The sequence below is a fragment of the Erpetoichthys calabaricus genome, chromosome 1, assembly GCF_900747795.2.
Source record: "Erpetoichthys calabaricus chromosome 1, fErpCal1.3, whole genome shotgun sequence".
Lineage (NCBI taxonomy): Eukaryota > Metazoa > Chordata > Cladistia > Polypteriformes > Polypteridae > Erpetoichthys > Erpetoichthys calabaricus.
In genome coordinates, this window is record NC_041394.2 from 155,426,552 (window position 1) to 155,453,380 (window position 26,829).

Sequence of the window (26,829 nt, forward strand, 5' to 3'; positions counted from 1 at the left end):
CTGTATATATGGTCAGTAAAAAGTTTTCACAGACCACGGAGCAGGCATTTGAACATTCTACTGTAGTACTAAAAAAGGTACAACAAAAAAGCTGCCAATGCATCAGTTTAGAAATAAACATATATGATTTATGCCCGGTTTAAGTGAACAACTCTTATCAACCAGCTGTGAGTGGCATCAATTTATTTTTTTAGTGTCTCATGGTTAGCAAATCATTTCAATTGAGGGAAACAACTGCAAAGTGAGATGCTTCCTAATAATAATAATAAAAACGCAAATTCTACATATCTTTGATTAAAAAAATGCTTCACACACGTCTTGTAAATGTAATTATTCTGCAGTTGAAGCAAGCAAAAATGGGGATAAACTTCACACCAAATGTTTATCAAGATTACAACCAAGATACAGGTAGAAAAGTAAGCTAACTTCTCTATATGCCATGCTACAAAATAAAATTACAAGTTGACATTCAGATCTTTCACATTGGTTCAGCTCTCTTATGGCTAAACTCATATTACTGCTTTGAAACAAAATCATGATTCAGACAACTCATATGACAATGCCTCACACATGTGATCGAGCCAGTTTGTACCTTAAAGACATACACAATTAATTGGCCTGCTTCACCGCTAAAAATGAATTAGTAAATATTAGATTTGTCCATGCAGCATATTTTTAGGTAGTATGGTAGTGACTGAGATGAAGTGTGCAACCCAAGAGTGTTGAACAATGAGATAATTATTGCAGATAAAGACAGTACTACTATACACCTCATTCTGCATTACTATACAGACAGTCAAACCCTTATGATCTCTGATATGCAAATTCGAGCAGAGATTCTGGCTAACTGTGTATTATAGAATTTTAACATGTGCACCACAGTCTCTGGCTAATTGTATATTATAGGATTTTAACATGTAGAGATCCTAAATCAGATGTTTGTTTACATGTTTCTTGCACCTTAAGGTTTAAAAATTATTTACATTTTACCGTGACACAATATTGTCTGTTCTCTTAGCAGCACCATTTTGTGGATCCCATTGCTACGATGCATCCTCCAGTTGATGGGAAGCATGTTAATAAAGGTCACAATCCTGATTAGGTCAAGGGTTTAAAAGATCAGTTTGAGTAGCAATGTTTTACTGGAGTTGGATGGATAAACACTGAAACACTGTATAAAAGACTGTTTTCTGACTTTTGCTTTATTCTCACTCACTTTGATTTTTCAGTTTAGTTTCTGGTGAAAGATTGGTCTGACCTCCTATTGATGAACTTGGCAAAAATCCTGAATCATGCTCTTCTCCTGATCTGCTCTCATTTAAAATTCTATCTACACTATTCAAGACAGTACAATAAGCAAAAGCCCATATATTAATGCCTTGAAAACAAAATAAAGGCAGTGTATACTGTACAGTGGTTTTTCATGAAATATTAAGTTTCATGAACTATTATTAATTTTCTAAGGTTTCCTGAATTACATATGCGAACATACAGCTTTGTCACCAACACTGCCTAGATAAGATCCACCTTACCATAACTTTTATTAAATAGGTTTACTGCTCCATCAAAACTCATTGCCTAAAGTCACGAGAAGCAGTTGATATTTTTAAAATTAAGTTCCAGAGTAGTAGATTTAATTATATAAACACATCATAAAAACCATACACTTTTCAATATAAATAACATAATATTAAGAAAACAAAACACATATATCACAAAATAAAGATTATAATATTCTTCCTAGTTTCTTTACAAACTAAATAAAGAAAAATACTATATTTCAAAGAGGATTTCATGTAATAACATAAGAATTTAGAATATAAATGAATCTCCAAAAAATAACAGAATTCATTTAAAACTATATTTCTTAAACAAGAAAAATATTCCATAACGGAGAAAGCATTAAATTAATTATATGTTTAATCAGCAAACAAATGCAGAAAATATTCTATGGTAGGATTTGACTGAAGAGTTAAAAAAGATGATTTCACACCATCGTAACATTCTATCCATGTGGACATGGAGTCTTATTTTGCAGCTGCTGTGTCATCACTTTAGTCAGTCTATTTGTAGACAGGATAACAAGCTTGCCTCCTGGAATCACAAGCCTATCAAGGTTTAGCCTCTAGGCAGTACTGACTACTGTATTATCTATTTATATCTTTACAGATAAAAGGAAACTAATGCTTAGATTCACCTCAGTATAGCAATGATTTGCAAAAATAATAGTGGGGGGGACAAACAAAAAGAACTTTGCAATGCACCTCATAGCCACTTCTAAAGTCAATTTCAAACCAATACACCTAAATAACGTGATTGAAAGGTACAGGTTGATAAGGGGAGGTTTGTAAAAGATTCCAGATAGCAAAGCCTTAATAGATATTAAATAACTGGCTACATATATAAAGTAAAATTATCTGAAATCTAAAAGAAGGAAAATATTTTTCCTCATTATCAGAGCTGCATAAAATACTAGAAGATTGGGTATTGTACACAAGAGTATTAACTGTAATGTAGATGATGTACTGACCATTTTATGGACTACATTATTTTTTTCAAGAAATTTCAACTGGCTTTTTTTGTCATGCTAAGTAACAGAGTCCATTTTTCTTGCTTCTTTACATGAATTACCTATCAGCAAGTGTTTGATGTAGCTTTTAACAGTAAAGAATGTAAAGACTAATGATAATCATTTATTTGTCACTAATAATAATGGGCACATGACTATGGTGGGAAATCAGACTCGGATGTTAATAGAAATAAAATCAGTGTAGCTGAAAAATTTAAGTAACAGAAAGGATATTTCTTGAACCATGATGATTAATGGTGGGCATTCATGCATGTTCTGGTCTGCAGTTGAGAATCAAGTGTTTATCTGGGCTTGTCAGGATAAAAAGCCTAATCCAATCAGGGCCTATAAATTTTCTTTATGGTGAGGACAAGCTTGTCTTTGGGGTGGGGGACAACTTGTCAGGGTCTCTGTATGAAACTATGTTAGTAATTGTGTACAGCATACAGTGGAAGCTTGTTTTACAAGAATAAATGGAATTCAATTTGCATCAGTTTCTGCATTTATTGACCACAAAATAAATGAGACTATATTAGCCAACTTGTGTAACTTGTGTAGTCAAGAATGTCAGGTAAAAAGCAAATTTAATGTTTTGTCTTGCTCATTCTTCTTCCCTTCTCCTGAGATTAACTTAATACTATGTATTCTTCTAGGTCCTGTCTGCATGACTTACTTTGTCTTCCATATCCAGCTTATCTCTCAGGTGACTGTGTTCCCAAATCTACAGTATACTACATTGTGCATAATCAATAATAACAACATCTTCAAGAGAAATTGATTCAAAAGTTTAGTATTTTCATTCCATCAAAAACAGAGGATATTGGGGGAAAAATTGAATAAGTGAAAAAGTTGTTTTAAGAAAACAAACAGCTAACAAGATTGCCTCCACTCTTCCACTGACAAAGCATGAATCCAAAACAACATGAAAAAGGCAGGCAACCTCTTGAATAAGAACAGTGTCTTATAATTTGATTGATTGATTGCACATTTTCTGGAAACTAAGGCCATATAACAAAAAATTGATTAATAAATCTAAACAAGTGCTAGATACTGTTGTTTTTAATGCCCATGGCAAATAACTAATTGCACATCAAAAAAGTATCGAAGTAAAGGGAAAAAGTGAGAATTTAAGGGTGAATGAAAAGGCATAACCAATTCAATCTTTGTCCATTTCTGACATTATATGATTTTTTTCTCATTATCTTATCAGCATCCATCAGGCATTCCCTTGCTATATTAACACCAAGTATTCAACTGATTACAATTATCAAAAATTTTTCAATGTTTTTCCAATTTCCATGAACATGACTCTTACTCAAAGTATCATTTTGTCAAGCTACAAAAAGTTATAAAAATAGAATTTACATAGATGTGGTAAATTTTGCCATCAACCTGTTCAGGTGTGAATGAGTAAGGTTAGTTATGGGGGACATCTCTCTATATATAAAAGAAAATCCTGGAATGGAAAGCAAATGCAAGGCTACGATATGTGATCATCTCAAAAGACATTTTAAAGGAGACTTGCAACAGTGCGTCTCGCAGGGACCGAAAACATGAGACTTGGTGGCAAGAGATTGTCCCAGGGCCGTAGCAAAAAGGACAGCGGCTGCACAGGCTTTAAAAAGATCGAAGGGCAGCCTCCCCTCGCTTCCCCTCCCCTCCCCTCCCACCACGAACGCGAGCAGCGTTATACGTCCTGCAAGAAAGAATTCAACCACGCCCGGGGCCAGAAATAAATTACAGGTATTGCTTTTACAACATCACGCGAGACCAGGCAGTGAGCCATCATTTAAAACAAGTCAACAGACCTCTAAGCTAGCAGTTGTTGGATTGCTTTTGGCAGACAAGCATCATGTGCTCCCAGCTCTTAAAATAACGACATGCGACAGGCAGAAGAGGCAGCTAGCAAGCAGCAAAAAGACAGCAAATGATCCAAAGGCATATCCTATGCGTACGTTCAGCCGTTGTAGATTCCCGGCCTAAAGTAAAGTCATCCCTGATGAATGGGGACGTGGGAATGAGGGGTCCTTTCATCGGATTAGCGCTATTTCAGATGTGGAATGGCAAAATGGGGGAGGCAGCTTGATGATTGAGGTCTCCAGGACTTAAAACAAATCCAAATCATATTACTGTATGTGATATCATCTAATGTGAAATTCTACTCCGTACTTCTAGAATTTTTATTTTTACACTGTACTGAGGATTTATTCTGTTCTATGTATTGTACTGTATTGTATTGACCCCCTTCTTTTTGACACCCACTGCATGCCCAACCTACCTGGAAAGGGGTCTCTCTTTGAACTGCCTTTCCCAAGGTTTCTTCCATTTTTTCCCTAGAAGGGTTTTTTTTTGGGAGTTTTTTCTGGTCATCTTAGAGGGTCAAGTCTGGGGGGCTGTCATTAGGCAGGGCCTGTTAAAAGCCCATTGTGGCACTTCTTGTGTGATTTTTGGGCTATACAAAAAATAAATTGTATTGTATATCCGGTAAATCAAACACGGGGGTTGGCGAGCGAAGCGAGCAGGGGGCGGAGCCCCCTAGTCCTAAAAAATAATCTTTTCTATGCATGATTTGATTTCTTTCCTCACAAAAATTATCAAGATTTTGAAGATAAACAGAGGAAGGTACTTTAATTACTTTTATTTGCCTAACAAAATGAAACATTGTTGTTAAATATTGCAAAAGCATTAAATTGCTAACAGGAAAAAAATCTACCAGTATAAAATATTTCAATATAAGAAATCAGATATAAAAAAAAAACACAAAATAAAATGACCAACAAACTTCAAAACCTATGGATTGGATTTCTAGAGAGCAATGAAAATCAGAGCAACAAGAAAAAAAACTGAGATGGCAAAATGTAGGAGTGTGCATGGATAACTTAAATTACAAAAAAAAGAATGCATCCTGGATTCCTTGCCATCTGCCACATAGTTATTCAGTGCTTGATTACTATAATGACAAATTAGAAATGTATCTATGAAAACCAATGATGCAGCAACAATAGCTAATGTGGTGGGGGAAAAAAATCCAAGACAGCATATATTCTGACATCCATCTTAGATGTTTGAAAATATGCATAAAGTGCAATTTAGGAAAACAATGTATGAATTAAAAATTTTGTCTTAAAGTTTCGGGTAAACAACTTAAACATATGCAACTTTATTTAATCCACCCTTTAACAAATTATATTATTGAAACAATGGGAATCTAAAAGCAAAATAATTGGCTTATCTTGAAATCATCTTCGAAATAAGTAATCCTTATATTTAAGTGTACCTCTGAAATTACTATGAGTATAAGCACAAACACAGCACACGAGCTTGTAAGAAGTATAATGCTACTGCAAAACGCAGTAAATGTACCGGTAAGCTTCGATTGACAAAACACAGGACAAACCATAACCTGATCCTGTGTTCCGTCATTTTTTGAAAATACTGACTTTAAGGCGGCGGCACGGTGGCGCAGTAGGTAGCGCTGCTGCCTCGCAGTTGGGAGACCTGGGGACCCGGGTTCGCTTCCCGGGTCCACCCTGCGTGGAGTTTGCATGTTCTCCCCGTGTCTGCGTGGGTTTCCTCCGGGCGCTCCGGTTTCCTCCCACAGTCCAAAGACATGCAGGTTAGGTGGATTGGCGTTTCTAAATTGGCCCTAGTGTGTGCTTGGTGTGTGGGTGTGGGTGTGTTTGTGTGTGTCCTGCGGTGGGTTGGCACCCTGCCCGGGATTGGTTCCCTGCCTTGTGCCCTGTGTTGGCTGGGATTGGCTCCAGCAGACCCCCGTGACCCTGTGTTTGGATTCAGCGGGTTGGAAAATGGATGGATGGATGACTTTAAGGCATACAGTTATAGGATATGCCATTAAGCACAAGACTAACAAATTACATGCAATATGCGCTGTTTTGCAGTGGATAGTATAGCCCTTCACTACTACTGATATATTTAATAAACAATTTTTAATAATAAAAAAACATACTTCATGAAAGTCTCTGTAAAAATCAATCCACCACCTTACATGTTCACTACACTGTACTCTGCATTGTCATTTAGCACTACTGGCAAGAAACCTAATTCATGAATTTGACCCTAGTGAAATGTTTGTTTGTTAACAAAAGTGCAGGTTAAACAGGAAAAGATTTTATATTATTTAACAAAAATTTGGCATGTCCTCCTAGGCTATATGCACAGTAAGATGTTTTGTGGACTCGTGTAGTTTTCAGAGTTTGATTTAACTACCTACTGTATTTGTGTAATTTCATTTGATTTTTTTAAATTTAGTAATACATTAGGAAAAAAAAAATTACAATTTAAATTTCAGTTATAATACTGGACCAAAATATTACAATTAGATTGTATAGCTCAACTTCGCTGGCAATTGATTCTGTATCTGACCCAATCTGCCAACACGATAAAGTTAACACGACACAAACTCTACTAAGCATTCAGATATTTTGTTTACCACAGATTGAAATTGTATTGTGCAACATCACTTCTACTACAGAAACTTGGAGAAAGCTGTACTTTTGGCAGTGCGTGTTTTACTAATTTTATTTGCCAGTTGGTTCAGTTTATTATTCTAAGTGCAAATACTAAGACAAGCAAAAAAGAAAGTAGCTCTTCAAGACGAAAATAATAGTGATAAAAATGTATTTCTGTTGTTCAAGTTTCAAAAAACACTACTGTGTTAATATTTGAACACTACTGAAGAAACACTACAGGCTAAAGTCACGTTGCTTTTATAACATATACACAGTAGCTAGGATGGCTCAATCACTCCAAAATTCTGTGCGCAGAACAATTCAAATGAACAATCTTGTCAGGGGTCTTTGGTCTTTTCCAGTAATTATACTATTCAGATAAGACAGGTTTGTGTTCATCAAAATTATATGCATGCTAAAAGGAAAAGAAAGCTGCCAAGCTTGCAAAATAATAAAATACATCTTATTTTTATTTTACAAGTTTTAATTGAGACATTCACAAAACAACCTTTATCAACAAGGACTCTGGAGACGGTAATCAGCTGCTGGGTAACGTTTGACACTCTGTAGGCTCAAGGCTAAAAGATCTTGTGCCGTTATGTTTGCAGACTATTTATATGAATTACAACATGTAGAATCTGATATTGGTTTGTCACATGGCAAACTTGTGGAGCAGCCCCACTTCACACACAGAGGTCACCTTGTATAACTGAAATTTTGTGTCCTGATTACAGTCCACTGTACATAGCAGAATGAGATATGTTCATTCTTTTGTACTACAATTTCAAGTGTATTCATTTTACTTTATCCTGCTGTGGTATTGTGTATCACAGCTTTAAAACTGAATAGTCACCAAGAGTGCTGATGATCAACTATACAAAAAACAAACACCGCATAAGTCGCCTGTTTAAATAACCATTTGAATTAAAACAACTATAATAACATTAATAATAACCACATTATTAATGTAACTTTTTATACACATATATACACACACATACATATATATAGTATATACAGTAATCCCTCCTCCATCGCGGGGGTTGCGTTCCAGAGCCACCCGCGAAATAAGAAAATCCGCGAAGTAGAAACCATATGTTTATATGGTTATTTTTATATTGTCATGCTTGGGTCACAAATTTGCGCAGAAACACAGGAGGTTGTAGAGAGACAGGAACGTTATTCAAACACTGCAAACAAACATTTGTCTCTTTTTCAAAAGTTTAAACTGTGCTCCATGACAAGACAGAGATGACAGTTCCGTCTCACAATTAAAAGAATGCAAACATATCTTCCTCTTCAAAGGAGTCAGGAGCAGAGACTGTCATAAAGGCAGAGGAAAATCAATAGGGCTGTTTGGCTTTTAAGTATGCGAAGCACCGCGGCACAAAGCTGTTGAAGGCGGCAGCTCACACCCCTTCCGTCAAGAGCACAGAAAGAGAGAGAGAGAGAGAGACAGAGAAAAACAAGCAAGCAAAAATCAATACGTGCCCTTCGAGCTTTTAAGTATGCGAAGCACGGTGCAGCATGTCGTTTCAGGAAGCAGCTGCACAAAAGATAGCAACGTGAAGATAATCTTTCAGCATTTTTAGACTAGCGTCCGTATCGTCTAGGTGTGCGAACAGCCCCCCTGCTCAATCCCCCTACGTCAGGATCAGAGAAAGTCAGCGCAAGAGAAAGAGAAATGTAAGCTGGGTAGCTTCTCAGCCATCTGCCAATAGCGTCCCTTGTATGAAATCAACTGGGCAAACCAACTGAGGAAGCACGTACCAGAAATTAAAAGACCAGAAACCCGCGAAGCAGCGAAAAATCCGCGATATATATTTAAATATGCTTACATATAAAATCCGCAATGGAGTGAAGCCGCGAAAGGTGAAGCGCGATATAGCGAGGGATTACTGTATACACACACACCTTATATATATATATATATATATATATATATATATATATATATATATATATATATATACACACACAGGGTGAGGCAGAAAGCCTGTGCAACAGTTGAAGGCTGGGGATTACGCACAGCGACTGAAGTTAGCACATGAAATGGAAGCAATTTTTGAGCAAAATGACAACCTCATTTTGTTCATGAGTGATGAAGCTCATTTTAATCTCAATGGCTTGGTGAATCAACAGAATTGCCGTTATTGGGCTTCTGAAAATCCGAAAAAAATGACACGAAAGACTGCCGCACAGCCCGAAAGTGACGGTTTGGTGCGCTATGGACAAAACTTGTGTCATTGGTCCTTACTTTTTCGAAGATGATAATGGGAATGCTGCTACCGTGAACTTGGAGCGAGATGATAAACAACTTCTTTTTACCTGAATTACGACGAAACCGTATTCCCATCCGGCGTGTGTGGTTTCAACAGGATGGGGTGACAGCCCACACAGCTAGAGCATCAATGGATGTTATTCGCCCTCTCTTCCCTGGTCACCTCATTTCCAGGTTTGGTGACATTCATTGGCCTCCTCAGTCCCCTGACTTATCCATGTGCGATTATTTCTTGTGGGGTCACCTCAAGGCACATGTATACGAGCATAAGCCCCGTACATTAGAGGAACTGAAGGAAGCCATTCGCGTGGAAGTCGTCCAAATCGACAGAGCAATGTTGAAAAGAGTGGAGGCCAACTTCCATGAACGCCTTCAGAAATGCATCAGTGATAACGGACACCACATGGGAGATGTTGTTTTCCACACTTGATTTTGTCAAATGCTATTTCAATATGAACTCAAATCTTTCAATAAATTTCTTTGTAAGAAAAAATGAACAATTTTGTGATTTTGTAAAAAACGTCCGTCCTTTCTGCCTCACCCTGTGTATTTTATATTATATATATATTATATATATATATATATACATATACATATACATATACACACACACACACATATATACAGTAGACCCCCATGAAGTCGCGGTTCAGGGTTCAGAGACTCAGTCGTTCACAGATTTTTCCTTAGAACCTAACTATTAACTGTTAGCAGAAAGTGCAAATATCCTCCGCAATTTTTTAGGCTTTTATCATGGCAATACTGTGCTGTAGAGAGAACAGGAAGCAACAGCTGAGGGAAACACAGGTTGGGATAATGAAAGTAGCCAATCCGAGAGCGTTATTCATTTCTCCTTGCTGCTGATTGACTGCTGCCCTGTGACACGTCTCCAGCTGAGTGGGTTGACCACCGCTGAGGGAAACGTGGTTTGGGATGGTGAAAGTAGCCAATGCGAGAGCATTATTCATTTATCCTTGCTGCTGATTGACTGCTGCCCTGTGACGCATCTCCAGCTGAATGTCCTTGTGTTTTCCACTTTGTTATTGTATTCATTTTGTTATTCTTAAATGCACAAGATGACACCGAAATGCCGTGCACCTTCTAAGGCTTCTGGCACTGAGCCTAAGCGCCAGAAAAAGTTTAAAACACTCTAGGAGAAGGTTGAACTAATGGATTTGCTCCAGGAACTAAAAAGTTATGCTGCAGTAGCGCGCCACTATGGCATTAATGAATGCACCACACGCTACATAAAGAAGAACGAAGCAGTGATCTGGAGTACTGTATCTGTAAGTTTCTGTGATAATGCCAAAAAGGTAATGACCGTAAGGAATAAAAATATCGTCAGGATGGAAACTGCCTTGGCATTGTGGATCACCAACTGCAGGAAGAAGAACATCCCCTTGGACGGTAACATCATCCGTGAGAAAGCACGAAAATTGTACCAGCAGTTCGCTACAGGAGACAATGTAGCAACTTCCCATCAAAATGTTCCTGAAACCTATAAAGAAAAGCCAGCACGAAACCCAACCAGAAAAAGACCCGTCCAAAGATACGATTCCTCCTGAAGCACCTGAAGAAGAGGTGCCACACGAGGAGTTTTAAATCCTCTGCATCGTACTGCACAGCTACTTCATCATCATCATCAATATCATTCATCATTGGTGAGTACCCATACATTTTACTGTATTTTAATTAAATGAAATTATTATGTATTTACTCTACTTATAACAAAGAAAATGACAGCGCATACCAAAGAAAACGCGCTTGCATGAATTACAGTACATATACAGTGAACCCTCGTTTATCACGGTTAATCCGTTCCAGACTCTACCACGATAAATGAATTTTCGCAAAGTAGGATTCTTTATTTATAAATCGAATATTTTCGCAGTTAGAGCATAGAAAACCTGTTTACAACCTTCTAAATACGTTTTTTAACATTATTAGAGCCCTCTAGACATGAAATAACACCCTTTAGTCACCATTACACTCGTATTACCCAATATATTAGACAAAATAAGAGAAAATAAGACATATTAGACATTACAAATATCATATTATTATTATTGTACTTTACATTTAATTACACACACACACACAGTTCTTACACACAACCACTAACCTATGAAGGCACGAGCTCAGTAGGAGAGTCTTCAGGTTGTAAGCTGGAGCGCTGATGCACCCTCAGAGAACACAGACACCCCTGGGAAAACCCCTGAAACAGCTGACAGTCTATCTTCACATTGCTCCTTACCCTTCTTACTTGCGCTATAACGAGCGATAAACCTCTCACGCGGTACTCCGCTTACTTAAAAGTATTGTGCAGCACCTCTCAGCTTTGGAATTGGTTGTTTTGTTTCTCTCTCTCTCTCTCTCTCTGACATTCTCTGCTCCTGGCGGAACTGTCATCTCTGACTTGTCATGGAGCACGTTTAAACTTTTGAAAAGAGACAAATGTTTGTTTGCAGTGCTTTGAATAAAGTTCTTTTTTTTCTACAACCTCCTGTGTCTCTGTGCAAATCTGTGACCCAAGCGTGACAAGGTGGTGCAGTATCTTCAGCAGGTGCGTCGTTTTCTTCTTCCGCTGAAGGAGTACTAGGAGTAGGCAGTGGGTGTCTGGGTGCGCGGCTGTTGCTGGCGCTGTCTTTTCATATGCGTGAAGAGGCTTTTGTAGGGTATTGCCATCTTTGATCATATCCAACAGTTTCACCTTCTCCTGGATGGTAAGCATCTTCCTCCGGCGCTTAGTTTCATTGTCAGAAGGCTTAGAAAAAGCAGGAGCCATCGTGGGGCTTAGATAAAAGCTCTCAGAAAGCACACGCGTAGTGACGTAAGCGTGTATGAGAAAAAATCGTGATAGAGTGAAGCCGCGAAAGTCGAAGTGTGATATAGCGAGGGATCACTGTAGTGGTAACATCGGTATTTTACATTCTAGCACCGCGGGAGACATAGCAGTACAGTACAGTAGATGGGTTTACCTTTACATTCTGTTTTTAGGTCATGTATTAAGGTAATTTATACATACACACATATATACATATACAGTACACCCCCAAAATTTGTGAGGTTTAAGTTCGTAGAGCACCCGCAAATTGTGAAAATCCGCATATTTTGGATGTGGTAAAAAAAAAAAAAAAAAAAAAAAAAAGCCTATTTTTATAGTTTAAACCCTAAATATTCCCCCAAAACACTTTAATTTCATCCTCAGCTTAATACATTACCTATAAAAAGGAATGTAAAGGTAAACCCATATACTGTATAGTACTGTACCGATATGTCACCCGCAGTGCTAGAATGTAAAATTAAAAAATGTTACCGCTATATGTACTGTAACTCATGCAAGTGTGTCTTCATTGCCAGAAGCCTTAGAAGGTGCAGGGCATTTCAGCAACATCTTGGGGCTTTAACCCTTAAACTGCCACATACTTGGGGATTAATGCATCCCTGGATGCCAAATACTTTTTTGCTGCACTTTTTAAGTAAACGTCACAATTCACAAAGAAAAAGTTAAATTTTAAATGGAGCACATTTTTTTTCATGCAAAGAGCATCACAATTACTGCAACACTGATCACTTTACACACTGCTAATGAACTGTAAAAACTATTTAAAAAACTACTGGAACAATATGTACAAGGTGCAGCTGACACCACCGAGCCAACTGTGTTTGAACTGGCACACTTTAAACGCTGATACTTGCAGGCTAGTCTAGTGCAGTGGCTGAATCCTAGGGACAGTGAGGCTGCAGGAGCCGACAGTGGTCATTAGCTGGCTGCTCAACGAACATATGGCACTGACTGATCAGCTCCGGCGTGCTGGTAAATTGCACTGGGAACCGACAATAGCTGGTTGCAGCTTTCAATGAATGTACGTAGCCAAATTTACTTGGCTCCTACATACTGGCAAATGACACTGGGAAACGACAATAGCCGGTTGCGGCGGTTTAAGGATTAAGAAGAACAAAACGGAAAACACGAGAACACTCAGCTGGAGATGCGTCATAGGGCAGCAGTCAATCAGCAGAAATAGCGCTATTGGTGTCTACTGGGAGTTTAAATGCTGTGTGCAAATGTCTTTTTTCTCCATGTGGTTAGTATTTCTGAAGAACACATTGTTATTTGGACATTATTTACTTGTTTATATTATTACATAAGCACTCTGTGTTATACCATGCAAGAAATTATTACTGAATGATAAAGGATTATAATATGGCATTCATCAATTAAGAGAACTAGATGGTTTTCCTTTAATGCTGAGAAAACAAAAAAAGGGCCTACTGAAAACTGGTTCTAAACAAGATGCAACTTGAACAACAGGCTAACATCATATTAGTTGGCATTCAATATCCAATTAAAAATCAAAAGGTACTAATAAGAGGATTCAAAGCTTGGTTAATTTCTTTTTACTGCTATATTTTTTATCCACTTGTGCACCAGGTGTCCTATCGGTAAATGTTGTAATAAGCTCACAAGTCAATCAAAACCAATAATTGTATTTTTTACATACTCATTGGTATCTTTTTTCAAATAAATAATACATTTTCATGTCATCTGCTCTCTTTCATTAATAAAATATGTGATATGCACACGTATATGCCGAGGCGAGCAGTGTGTCACAGCTGAGTGAATATGCTTTTATTAAAGATCCTGTCCGGGCTGAGCTACATACAGTGAAAGGCTCGTTACTATTGGACACCAGAGGTTCAAAGCACTCCAGTGATATATAGTTGTTTATGATTAGTCATTCATACTTCATGTCACAGCTGTGCACAAAAGGCACAAAACAAATTGGGTTTGCGACTACTTATCTTTAAGTACAAGCTACTGTGAAAGTGCAAGGGATTGTTTGGTTGACAAGCAAAAAAGACTGGAAGTTTGTACTAGAGAAATATCTTTAATTTAAATAAAATAAATAAAAAAACCTTGAAAAGTTACAGAATGCTAGTGATATGGAATATAAAGAGCTTGTGTCAGATTCAGATCAGTATTGACTCTACTGAGAGCAAAGTATTTGCTGAAGAACTCAATGCTATGTTTGATTTCCAAGTACTGTTTATAGTATACCTTTATGACACTGAGCAGTTTTACGATTCAAGCATCATGGGTTCAATCACCATACCCAGATGCTGTCTACTGCACACTCTCTCTGCATTAGTTTTCAGTTTTAACAGAGTAAATACTCATTACTCTTAAGCCTTTTGCAGCATGTTTATTACATAAGCAGAATAATAGCCATTCATTTTTGGGCATGCAATTTAGGCAAAATTAAACCAAAAACCTGCAGCTGGCTTTCATATCAAGAGGCTATCTCAAACGGTTTAAACATTATATAAAATTTGCCTTTGTCTTAATGGGTAACCACTCACATTAACTGCCAGAAGCAATTTTTTTGAGTTCTATCTATCTATACAGCTATTTTCACTACTGCTTAATTCAACTCAGGGTCACACGGTTTAGAGCACATCCCAGTACCTCTACAGACAAGGCAGTAATCAAACCTACAAAGGTCCGCAGTCCTATTCAGGACAAACTCCTTTTGCCCTTGGCCAAAATATGGCTGCAAAATACATTCATCTTTGGGATGTGGGAGGAAAGCAACAGGTATGGGAAGAATATAAAAACTGCTCATAAACAATGCATAATATGGCAAAAAAATCCATTCTCTGTTGTTCTGGGGCAGCAGCTTTACCTTCTGTGCGACCAAAGAATCAAAATTTAAGATTAAAAGAAAAACCCTTCCTTACCTGAGTCTCTTCCTGTATAACTCGAAACTGCTCTTTCCAGACAGCAATCTTAGAAACCTCATCTTTGCGAAGGGCTCGCTCCTTTTTAAGTTCAGGACTCCAGAAAGTCTTTATACTGTTCATTGAGGAGCTCAATTTGCTTTCTTTAACTTCTACTTCCTTTCTGAGCAGCTCATTCTCTCTGAGCACCTCTTTCAGCTGAGCCTGTAGATCCATTATTGTATTGTCACGAGCTTGTCGCAAAGAATGTGGCACTGTTGAAGCCATGCTAACTGCTGGTAGGTGATGATCTCCAAAGGCTATAGTGTCACTAGCCACTCCACTATTACCAGGAGCCCCTGGTCCACTGCTGGTAGCAATATTTGGGCTGCTCCCCATGGCAGTCATGCGCACTCCATAAGGCAAACGTCCACCAGAACGTCCTAAGGTCATGGTGCTTTTTGGTAAGTCAGAGCCTACACTTTCATGATCACTTAGGTACATAGGTCCAGAGGTGGCATAGGCTGCATTCAATGACTGAATATTCTCCATTGATAATGTTTTACCACTTCCTCCTCCAACGCTGCTACCTGAACTTCCACCTGTGCTATTGGTCCTCCTGTGACCAAGTCGTGGAGAGCGAGGCAGTCGTGGGGAGCGGCCTGGACTCTGATTGCTTCCACTGTTGTTGTCTATTTTCCCAACCGAGCGGGCGCTGCCATACATGTTCACTAATTTACAAATCTAGCTTTCTTTTTTTTCCACCACCTATGTCACCACCCAAGATTTATAATGCCTACTTTTGAACTGAATTGCATTTAATTTAGTCAATGCACATCAGTAATAATACTTTAATAAGTAGGATTTTTATTTGATTAAGATAAAAAAGCTAGTCACTGTGCTTAAATTATATTTTAGAATACTATCTCTAAAACTAACAAAATGATACTTATTAAAAAAAGAAAGTTATAGAAATATTGTGCTTTTTTTCTTTACTGCAGCACCCAGGATTATTACACAAAAAAATACACTGATGTTAAGTCTAGTGTTGAAGGACCTTTTCTTAATTAATCCACTGTCCAAGCTGAAGATAGTTTCATCACCTGTTGAAAAAAAAAAACAAAACAATGAAGGTTCAATTACAATTAATATCTGAAAATTTTCAGAAGTACACCTATAAATGAAAGATAAATAATGAAAAGTCTAGTAAAAAAAACTATGTAGTTTTTAATGTCTGAGAAAACTGAAAAATTAAAAGTCCCATTAGCACAATTCAAGTGACATGTTGAGTCAAAAACATACTCTGAAAAAGAAACAACTGCTGTTGAAAACAAAAAAAAAAAAACAAAAAAAAATCAATATATAGCTATATAACTTTGTTAGGTTTCATTAAATACATGCTGTAAGAGCCATTTCCTAGTTACATAAGATTCATAAATGTTTTACTAAATGACAATGCATAATCTATGGGAGGTTCCTATAACCCCCATAAGTAGAATCGTATTGGTATATTCTAGCCATTTCTAACGGCTCTGACTAAACATTATTCTCAGTTAGTGACCAGCCTTGCCATGTGTAAGGTGTAGAGGGCACATGGTTTTAAACCATGCCTACGTGCCTATGGGCCTTTTGAGTGTGAGAAGTAACTCATAAGACAACGCGCTTATTTAAGTGCAGAGCCATAAGCTTAAGGTATACAGAAAAAGAAATTAAGAACTTTTAAGTACAGAAATAACTGAAGTTTCTGAAGAAAAGCTAAGTTTAGAGAAGATACATTTTTCCTTTTTTTTTTTTTTTACCTTTTATTCTACATGTGTAACTTTTTTCTTTATTCTTGTGTGGATTATTAGCTTTTAATTTTCACTAAATATTTTTAAAACAAACTTCTGGACTAAGAGATTTCTTTCCGCACGTGTTTTACCCATGCTTGAACTCGCCTTATACTTTGGTGGCTACACATGCCTAATGCCTAATTTATTCAAGTAAAATTTGTGCTATTTTATTTACTTTCTCAAAAATTGCTTATTTTACTACATTTATCGAAATATTACAGTAGTAGCTAAATGCCAAAACAACTACACATCTTTATTTATTTATTTATTTATAAAGTAAGACTTGTATGTGTATTTGAGATTGATCTTTTGGACCTGACAAATGTTTATTTCAAAATGCCTGGGCAAACTACTATACATACTCTCTTTCTCAGTTTTGATATATGTCATTAACATAACCATATGTCATTACATAACCATTCATCCTCCAAGCTCTTCGCTTCACTGCCAACCAAAAGCAAAGTTTCTCTATATGAGCTTTCTTTAAGCTCAGTTTATAACACGATTTCAAAAAACACTGCTGGGAAAAATTACAGTATGCATTTCCTTGTAACTTTTAGATTTTCCAGTAGTGCCATAGTAAAGCTAAATGTACAAAGAGGGTTCTGGGTGAGAGTGATCTATATTCTGCTATATACTATACAACTGACATAGGCTGGTAAATTACAGTATATAATAGATGCAATGTACTATCCAACCTTAGTTTCATGCATTTTAATGAGTTAACAAGAGTTACAATAGTTGACTCCACACATGTTTAGACAAAACCAACAAATAAACAGGGTGCATAATATGTAGCCACAGAGACACCAGATGCAAATTATTTCACCTCCATACATAAAGCTGAATCTACTTCTAAAAAGAAAAAAGGAAACCATTATTACAGTTTTAGTGTACCCTTTCAGCATAAAAATAAGAAATTCAGCACAAGGATGGTCTACACCATCTTGTCAAACCAAAACACTGAGAACATCAAGCAATGAGCAGTGAGGGTAAACTTTGCTCACTTGCTTCAAATTGGCATCAATTGTAACTGTTTTTGTTGGAAGATAAAACTATTATCTATTTTCGACAGTGTTTAACCATATTTAATTAACGTTCCACCCATTAATAATTGATACGCTCACATGCTACTATATGCTTTATGCTACTAAAATATATAGAAATATATAGAAATATACATATATATAAGACAACCTCAAATTATGTTAAAATTACTGTTGTTTGATCTTGTAATTCACCAAACATGCTCAGAATAAGAACTGACCATAGAGTGAAAGGCATGGCCATTTTAATTGGCAAAAATGAAGCGTTGTTTATTTAAGACTGGTCAAAGAAAACTTGTAAACTCCACCTCACTTTCTGGCAAACAACGCAGCCTAATACATACAGTTTGGACAGTTGTCATACTTTGTAATCTAAATCTAAATCAGCTATGGTAGAAGCAAGGGTGCTATAGCCATGGAACAGCAGGAACCTGGACGCGTGGAACGTTGGCTGTACCTCTCAGCAGGGCGACTCCACTGCTGTGAGGCCCGTATGGGAGAAGCAGAAGAGACGTCAGTTTTAAGAAAGATGCACCTGGCTTTTAGAAGAGGACATTTTCCTGTCAGATGATTTTAAACCTTGTTTTTACTGGATTTATTTATGGATTATTTTAACCTCCACTTCTACTGGATTATTTGAATTCTGCACTGCACTTACTGAGCACTTTGATTTTGATGGACTATTTTAATAAAAGCACTGAGCACTGTTTCACCTTCCCCTTGCTTTCTGTGGTGTTTTCCTTTGCTCTGCTCATTCCTCAGAAACATTATCGATGGTGGTGGGTTCTGCAGGCTCCCCATGAGACCTGATAATGTGGGGCCAATCCGCACCATCACATACACAAATAGAAGAATTAATTTAAGTACACTATCAGCATCAAGAAAACCTGAAAACTACATTAGTTCATTTTTATTATGCAATTTCTTTATTTCTGATTTGACCTTGTGCCCTCCTGCTATCACAGTAATCAATGAGTTGACAAATTCAGCAGCAGCACCAATTCACCCAACTAGTACAATATGAAAAACTTATAATTTTGAATATTAACTCTGAAAACTCAGAATAGTGAGTAAATGCTTTCTAGAGTTTTTGTAGCTAAATGGAGTTAAATTCCAGAAGAGGTTGTTGCTTTAAAGCTGAATGTTAACATAAATGACCATGCCATTTCATAGCTTTTTAAAGCCCACTTAATCCTAAGCAGGGCCATGTGGGGCTGGAGCCTATCCCAAAAAGCACAGAACGCAAGGCAAGAACAATCCCTGCACAGGACACCAGTTAAGTGTGTGTGCATGTGTTATGCGTGAGAATGAGTGACATTAAAGATACACTTCCCTATCTATGTGCATAAAAGCTAAATGAAAATCGTAGAATTTAACTGTGTGAGGCCCCAAAACAAGATCATATGGAGCTGATGTCTATAGTACAGTAGACCGCTTTCCTTTACCTGCTGGCTGGATAACTTGTCTGCAGCTAAAAGTAAAGCCTATGTAAACAAGAAATGTTTGGCAAACAATTGGGCTTTTTAAAATTACTTGTCTTCCCCATTTTTTTAATTAGATTTTATTTAGCCCACAAAAGGAAATGACCTGGAATACTAAGAAAAGACTCCATTCTAAACATCACCCTGACTGGGTTAAGCCTCAAGAACTGGTTCCAAATTTGAACTGGTTCTAAATTTTAAAGAACCAGGAAACTGAAAAGGCATTTAAATTACAGGTCCACTTATTGATTACTGCATATTTTCAATCAACTATCTATATTACTAAACGAAGGTTGTATATATGCACAGATGCCAGACGCAAGACGCACCAAAGCGCACTGCGCCCCAGAGTCAAACCCAGCGGCTTCCCACACTCAGTAGGTGGCGCCCAAACAACACAACACAACCTGCAAACTAAATTTCAGGTCACAATACAACTGCCGCCCGAACACGCACACCACCGCATATACAACCTTCGTTTAGTAATGTTTACGAAGGTTGTATATATGCACGGATGCCAGAAGCAACCCGTGCCAAAAGCGCACGCGCACTCGCAAAGAGCCTCAGCGCCCCAGAGTCAAACCCAGCGGCTTCCCAGAGTCAGTACGTGGCGCCCAAACAACACAACACAACCTGTAAACTAAACTTGAGGTAAAGCGTGCACGCCAACAAGTTGCCATGGTGACATTTTTAAACATAGACATAGAATAACGACGCCTCATGACCAACAGAATCGTACATCAACGTCGCTGTCATATTGTGAGTGGCACTGCAGTGGAGTGAAGTAATGAATAATGTGCTGCTTGGGATTATACAAACCGCTGTACGCTCCAAACCAGATCCCGGGGGATTTCATTTCATAGGTAAGGCTGAACAATTGATTTGGTTATATTTGGCCATTAGAAAATCCCGTTTTATAATCTTTACTTTAGCTAAGCCAGGCTAAGCTAGCAAAGCTATGCATTTATGTGCTCAAGTGAGCCTCCAAACAACGTTTTGGCTAAACGTATTTAGTCACTAACTATGTAGATTGTTGTTAGCTGTTAACATTTCTCAAACTTGATGATGTTTTTTCTCAAGAAGCACATTGAGGAAACACAGTTTGAAATTGACAACCATCATTTTATGCTCATGTCTTTAGTTGTGTCTGTATTCCACAAACTAAGGCTGCACCGTATTGCCAGACTGAATACTCTCATAATTACAGGATCTGAGTGAGCGAGACGGAGTTTAAGTCTGTAGGAGATCAATGAGGTTGTGGAGAGCTTTAAATGTTAAGAGCGGTATTTTGTATTGTATTCTGTAATTAACAGGGAGCCAGTGAAGTTGAGAGAGAATAGGTGTAATATGTTCAGTGGATTTAGAACAGCAGGTTATTATCCTGGAAGCAGAATTTTGAAGAAGTTGTAAGCGATGGATGAGTTTTTGTGGCATGCCAGATAGAATAGCATTATAGTAATCTATACGTAAGGTGACTTGGGCATTAACCAATACTTCAGTACTATGTTGCGTAAGAACAGGACAAAGTCTGGAAATGTTTCGAAGATAGAAGTAGGCAGTCCCCGAAATGTTACTTATATGGGAGGAATTATTTAATAATAATAATTATAATTATTATTATTTAATAATTGCCATTATTAGTGTATAAATCCATATAAATAATTGCATTTAAACGATTCACCAAAAAACAGTATGTAAACGATTCTGTTTTAAACGTTATTGTTTTTTCATCAGAAAACCCGGTTTCCACGTCTACCTGTATTAGTGTAAATGGCACTTTTGCCACTCACAATAAGGCTGACGCGCTGACATATCGTGTCGACTGGGAAACACAGTGAATGCGGCGTCTATCTATATATGTCTATGTATTTAAACTTGAGGTAGTGGTGACTACTGACAGTGCCAGCACTCAGCTACTCCACAGTGCCAGCGGTCAGTGTTCTCCACTCCACAGTACTAGCAGCTACTCCACTACACAGTGCCACCAGTCAGTGTGCTCTAATCCACTGTGCCAGCACTCAGTGTGGCAGCTGTCTGTGTGGCTTATTTAAATCACATTAAGGTAATTCAGTGTTAAAAGAAAGTTCAATTATGATTCCTAACAGCAAACGACTTCTAGCTAACAACATACCCATAGAAAAACAAAAACGACACTGCATAGATAAAAACAATAAACGAAGGTGCCTACAACGCGCTTCTGAAACACCAGAACCAAAGGAGTCACGGCTCCAAAAAGAAACAGCTTTAGTACAAATATATTTATTTAATTAAATGAAAACTTTCCCAGGACGCTCCCACCCTCCATGATTTTTCATCCCTACAAAGATTGGAGGGAACAGAAAGTAATTGCCATTCTTGGATTTGCGATTCTTTAGAGAATCGGGGGTTTACTGCTACTAATCTAATAAACATCTTTGATGCAGACACGCACATCTTCCCATGGATCTGTGAGAATGGTATAGCCTAAGTCATATGTCAAAGGCATGTCAATTCCTTTTGCTCAGCACCCAGGCTGTGAACTATGGACCACATCAAACACTCAAAAGTGTGGCTACATTTTGTTGGAAAAAATAGGGGCAATGCAAAATGCAGCAATTGGTGCAAGACAGACATCTTGAAACATCTTGAAACAAAAGAATTCAAAAGAATGTGCTGTATTCAAAGTCTAGTGGTCTCCCAGCCCAGGTGCCTCACCTAGTACTAAGAAACTCTTATTTTAAACTTCAAGACAGCAAATTAGCTTACATTTAACAAACAATACTGGACATCCTAGGTTCGGAGTGCGGTTGTCTGCTCTGGGGGAAGCAACAACTTCTAAGTAAGTTCAATTTATTTACCCTTGAAACAGAGAATCTCTGTAACATAACTTCCTTTTGCAGCACTGTATTATATAAAATTTACAGATCAAAAATTGTTAGTTACAAAACATAAAAGCTTACTGTATGTCTCATTATATAACTACTCTATATTAAGACTGCATGTTATTCTTAAATCTTAATGCACTGTTCATTGAGTTTGCGAATGTTATACTATTGATCTGCCTCTACACTCTAATACTTGATGCTGGAACATGTTGAAATTCTCTCTGCTTGATGCTAGTTTTAGTTTTTGATTTCATTGTTTACCTTTTATTTAGTTTTAGTTTTTTGCCATTTTCTATTTTTTAGTTTTTATTTAGATTTTCATTACTTTTTATTTCATTTTTATTTATAGTTTTTCCACTTCTTTGTAATTTTACTTTATCATTCTAGTTTGTTTTTATTTAGTTTTAGTTTTACAGCAATTAACTCTCCACCTAGACACAGTCTGGCAAGTATAAAAAAAACACAGTTTTCTAAATACAGTACACCAAAATTTGCAGGGGTTATGTTCCTAGTGCACCCGCGAATTGTGAAAAACTGTGTGTTTTGGATGTGGTAAAAAAAAAAAATGCCTATTTTTATAGTTTAAACCCTAAATATGTCCCCAAAACACTTTAAATTTAATTTCAAACTCAGCTTAATACATTACCTAAAAAAAGAATGTAAAGGTAAACCCGTATACTGCACAGTACTGTACTGCTATGTCTCCCGCAGTGCTAGAATGTAAAATACAGATGTTACAGCTAGAAGCCTTAGAAGGTGCAGGGCCTTTCAGCGGCATCTTGGGGCTTTAACTCTTAAACTGCCACATACTTGGGGGTTAATGCATCCCTGGACGCCAAATACTTTTTTTCTGCACTTTAAGTAAACGTCACAATTCACAAAGAAAAAGTTACATTTTAATGGAACACTTTTTTCATGCAAAGAACATCACAATTACTGCAACACTGATCATTTTACACACAGCTAATGAATAATAATAATAATAATTCATTACATTTATATAGCGCTTTTCTCAGTACTCAAAGCGCTATCCACACAGGGAGGAACCGGGAAGTGAACCCACAATCTTCCACAGTCTCCTTACTGCAAAGCAGCAGCACTACCACTGCGCCACCTGTGAGGACAATGAACTGTAAAAACTATTTAAAAAATTACTGGAACAATATGTACAAGGTGTAACTGACGCCACCGAGCCAACTGCGCTTGAACTGGCTGCATGCAAGCACACAGAGATAAGCGCTGATGCTGGCAGGCTATAGTACAGCGGCTCAGTCCCAGAGACAGTCAGGCTGCAGTGTGTCACGCTTGGGTCACAGAATTGCACAGAATCACAGGAGATTGTAGAGACAGGAACGAGAAGCATATCACGCAATACAGCAGCCGCCCAGCAAGTAAGGGAGCAATGTGAAGGTAGTCTATCAGCGTTTTTAAAGAGGGTTTTTTCTGAAGAACACTCAGCTAGGGATGCATCACAGTCAATCAGCAGCAAGGAGAAATGAATAACGCTGTAGCGGTCCGGTGCCTCTAAGATTCACACCGTCGAAATGACGGCAATTTATTTTTTTTTTATGGTGGAGATTCCAGGGATGCACCCAGCCTTGGCCGGACCCGCACGCACTCACAAACAGACAAAAACAAAGCAAACCAGTAATCAAACAGCAAATAAAGAATGTAATGAAAACAAATTAAATAAATGAAAACAACGATACCACTCCTGTTCCCCTTATGGCGATTACACATTAAATACAACAAAGCACAAACAAAACACACAGAGTAAATCATGAAAAACAGCAACAGATGAAATGTAATGAAAATAGACAGTCCAGAGATCCGCACGTTGAATGGGAATGTAAAGATAGTCCTACCGCTAGTTCCTGAAATGGTGAAGATGGGTGGACGGGTTCAGGAGCACTCCTTTCTTTGTGGGATGGCCATGAATCCACTCACAATCCTCATGTACACAGGCAGATGGCAGACAATCCAGACGCACGAAATGATCCAGGACAAAACGAATAAGTACAGGTAACCCAACAGAAGGCAGGCAGACAGGAACTTGTAACACAAATTACAAAAAACTTTTCTTGCTTTTGGTCACCGGCCCCCTTTTTAAAAGCCACGCCAACATCCTTTGACCCCAGCTCCCTCAGCAGAAGACTAATCAGAGCCACTGCTGGGAGTTGCAGTTTCAAATTCTGTTGGCTACTTCACCATCCCAAGCCGCGTTTTCCAACACAGTTGCTTCCTGGTCTCTCTACAGTGCAGTATTGCCACGATAAAAGCCATAAAAATTGCGGAGGATATTTGCGGTTTCCGCTAACAATTATTAGATAGGTTCTAAGGAAAAATCTGCAAATGACTGAGGCCGCAAACTCTGAACCACGACTTTGCGGGGGTCTACTGTAGTTATCAAATTATATATATCATTCTGGTTGTACCTGTCAATGTAAACCAGACAATTTTACTGTCATGACAGAACTCCATTTTCTCCTGATAATGTTGACAATTCAAGGTTTTAAGTAAAAACAAAAATGCAAAAAACAAAAGTCATTTGTTACTTTAACCTGCAACAAGTTTACGGAAATGGTTACTTAATTTCAAAAACACTTTTTATATTATTGAGATTCCCCTTGCCAGCAGTATAAACACAGCACACATATGCTCTTATTTTATATTTACTTTCAATATTTCCTGATACAGACTATATGAGATCAACCATTTCGGAAGTTTGAAGTAATTTTTTTTAAAGGAAATCTTTGCTTTTTTTTTTTTAATACTGTTGAAGTCACGACCTGATTTGTGTTAACAACAATAACAGCAGAAATAGAGATAAAAGTATTTTCATTGTGGAAGACGGCTGGGGATCCTGCCCAGCTGAGACACCTGGAAGGACTGGGAGAGGGACAATACCTCCCCTGGGCCACGAGAGGGCAGCCGCCCTGGTCTGCATGGGGGCCACCAGGGGGCGCCTGGAAGATTATGGAGCCCTGGACTGCAGCACTTCCACCACAACCGGAAGTGCTGCCAGAAGAGATTCCAGGCAGACCCAGAGTTCTGCCAGGTGCTCATGCGGCACTTCCGCCACACCAGGAAGTGCCGTCAGAAGATCATAAGGAAGCACCTGGAGCACATCCGAGGCAGTACAAAAGGGGCCGCCTCACTCCATCAGATGAGCCAGAGTCGGAGTCGGGTGGAAGAGGACGGAGCGTACGAGGAGAGGAGTAGAGGCGGCAGAAGACTTGAGAGAAAAAGAGAGAAACAAGAGACTGAGTTTGGGTAATTGAGCATTGTCTGGTGCTATATAGGAGAAAAACCATTAAACGTGTGATTTTGGACATCTGGTGTCTGTCTGTCTGTGTACGGGGACTGAACTTCCACACCATGTATATAATGCATTTCTAAAGGCATACCATTTTACATTAAATACTGAACATCTGTTACAACAACATGTCATCATCATTCACTGAACAAACAACATGCAAAATCCAGGAAGCTTTATGTGAGCCTAACCTATGAGGATGTAATGTAACCAAACATGTAGGAATAAACAGATTTTAGCAAATAAGAGTGCAAAAAGACACACTTCTAATATCCACAGTCTACAAATGCATGGGGAGAATATGCAAACTCTATTCAGATACTAACCAGTCAAGTAATCAAACATGAACTCGAGGCACTGTGTAGTAGTAATAATAATAATAATAATTTATGTATATAGCGCCATTTGAATGCTCAAAGCACTTTAAAAACAGCCAAAGAATTACAATAAAAATAAAAGTAAAGATGACATTAATAACACAAGATACAAACTACTATCAACCATTAATAAATATTTGAAAGTCAAAGTTTTTAATTAAGAAACAGGCAGGAAATAAAAGAAGAAAGCCATTAACATGTAACACAATTTCAGTATGCTTATTAGAATATAAATGTTGATGTTACAGTCACAACAATAAGGATAAGGAACAATGAATAGGATAAGAGTGGATTTTATTATCAGTTTTACTGCCATATGCTGGACAATGACCATTCAATGACAATTTCTTTGCTAGACCTCCACGCTGCTGCAAAGTAAACTCTCAGACGGAGTCTCTTTTTTTTTTTCTCCGTGCTGCGTTGACATAGTGCACCAGAAGGCGTGAACTTATTCAGTGCAGCAGGAACACTCAATAAAACTGAATAAAAATAAATAAAGTGATGGTGAGATTCGAAGAAGGCAGATTCAGCAGCATTTGTGTGTCAGATTTTATGTCTCCAAATCAGAGAATGTCTAGTTCCATTGCCTCAAAACACTACTCACATCCACAGTTATTCCCAGTTTCAAATAAAAACTAACAGCGTCAGATCCCTAGGGCAGTGTATGTATGGTGATCGTGAATGAGAGAATAAAAGTGAAAAAAAAGGTAACTTTTACAAGTACAGTACAGTACTATAAATGTACACGGTCTGTTACAGACACAAACCAAATGTATGTGTGTACTGTATATATTAACAATAAGAGTAGCTCACTACTGAAAACTGCAAATACAGGAGACAGTCAGGATCGAACTGGGGACTCTTGATTACAAG

The 26,829-nt window shown here is 37.8% G+C and overlaps 1 protein-coding gene across 3 annotated transcripts in view; it reads right to left on the reverse strand.

Annotated features, from left to right (window-relative positions):
• Nucleotides 1-26,829, reverse strand: part of LOC114642058 (ELKS/Rab6-interacting/CAST family member 1) — an 814,051-nt gene that overhangs the window by 717,539 nt on the left and 69,683 nt on the right. For all 3 annotated transcript variants that reach the window (XM_051920296.1, XM_051920284.1, XM_051920290.1), the window contains exon 2: nt 15,062-16,143. In XM_051920296.1, coding sequence (XP_051776256.1) covers nt 15,062-15,766 — 705 coding nt within the window. In that variant the 5' untranslated portion in view covers nt 15,767-16,143. The remainder of the gene's footprint in view (nt 1-15,061; nt 16,144-26,829) is intronic.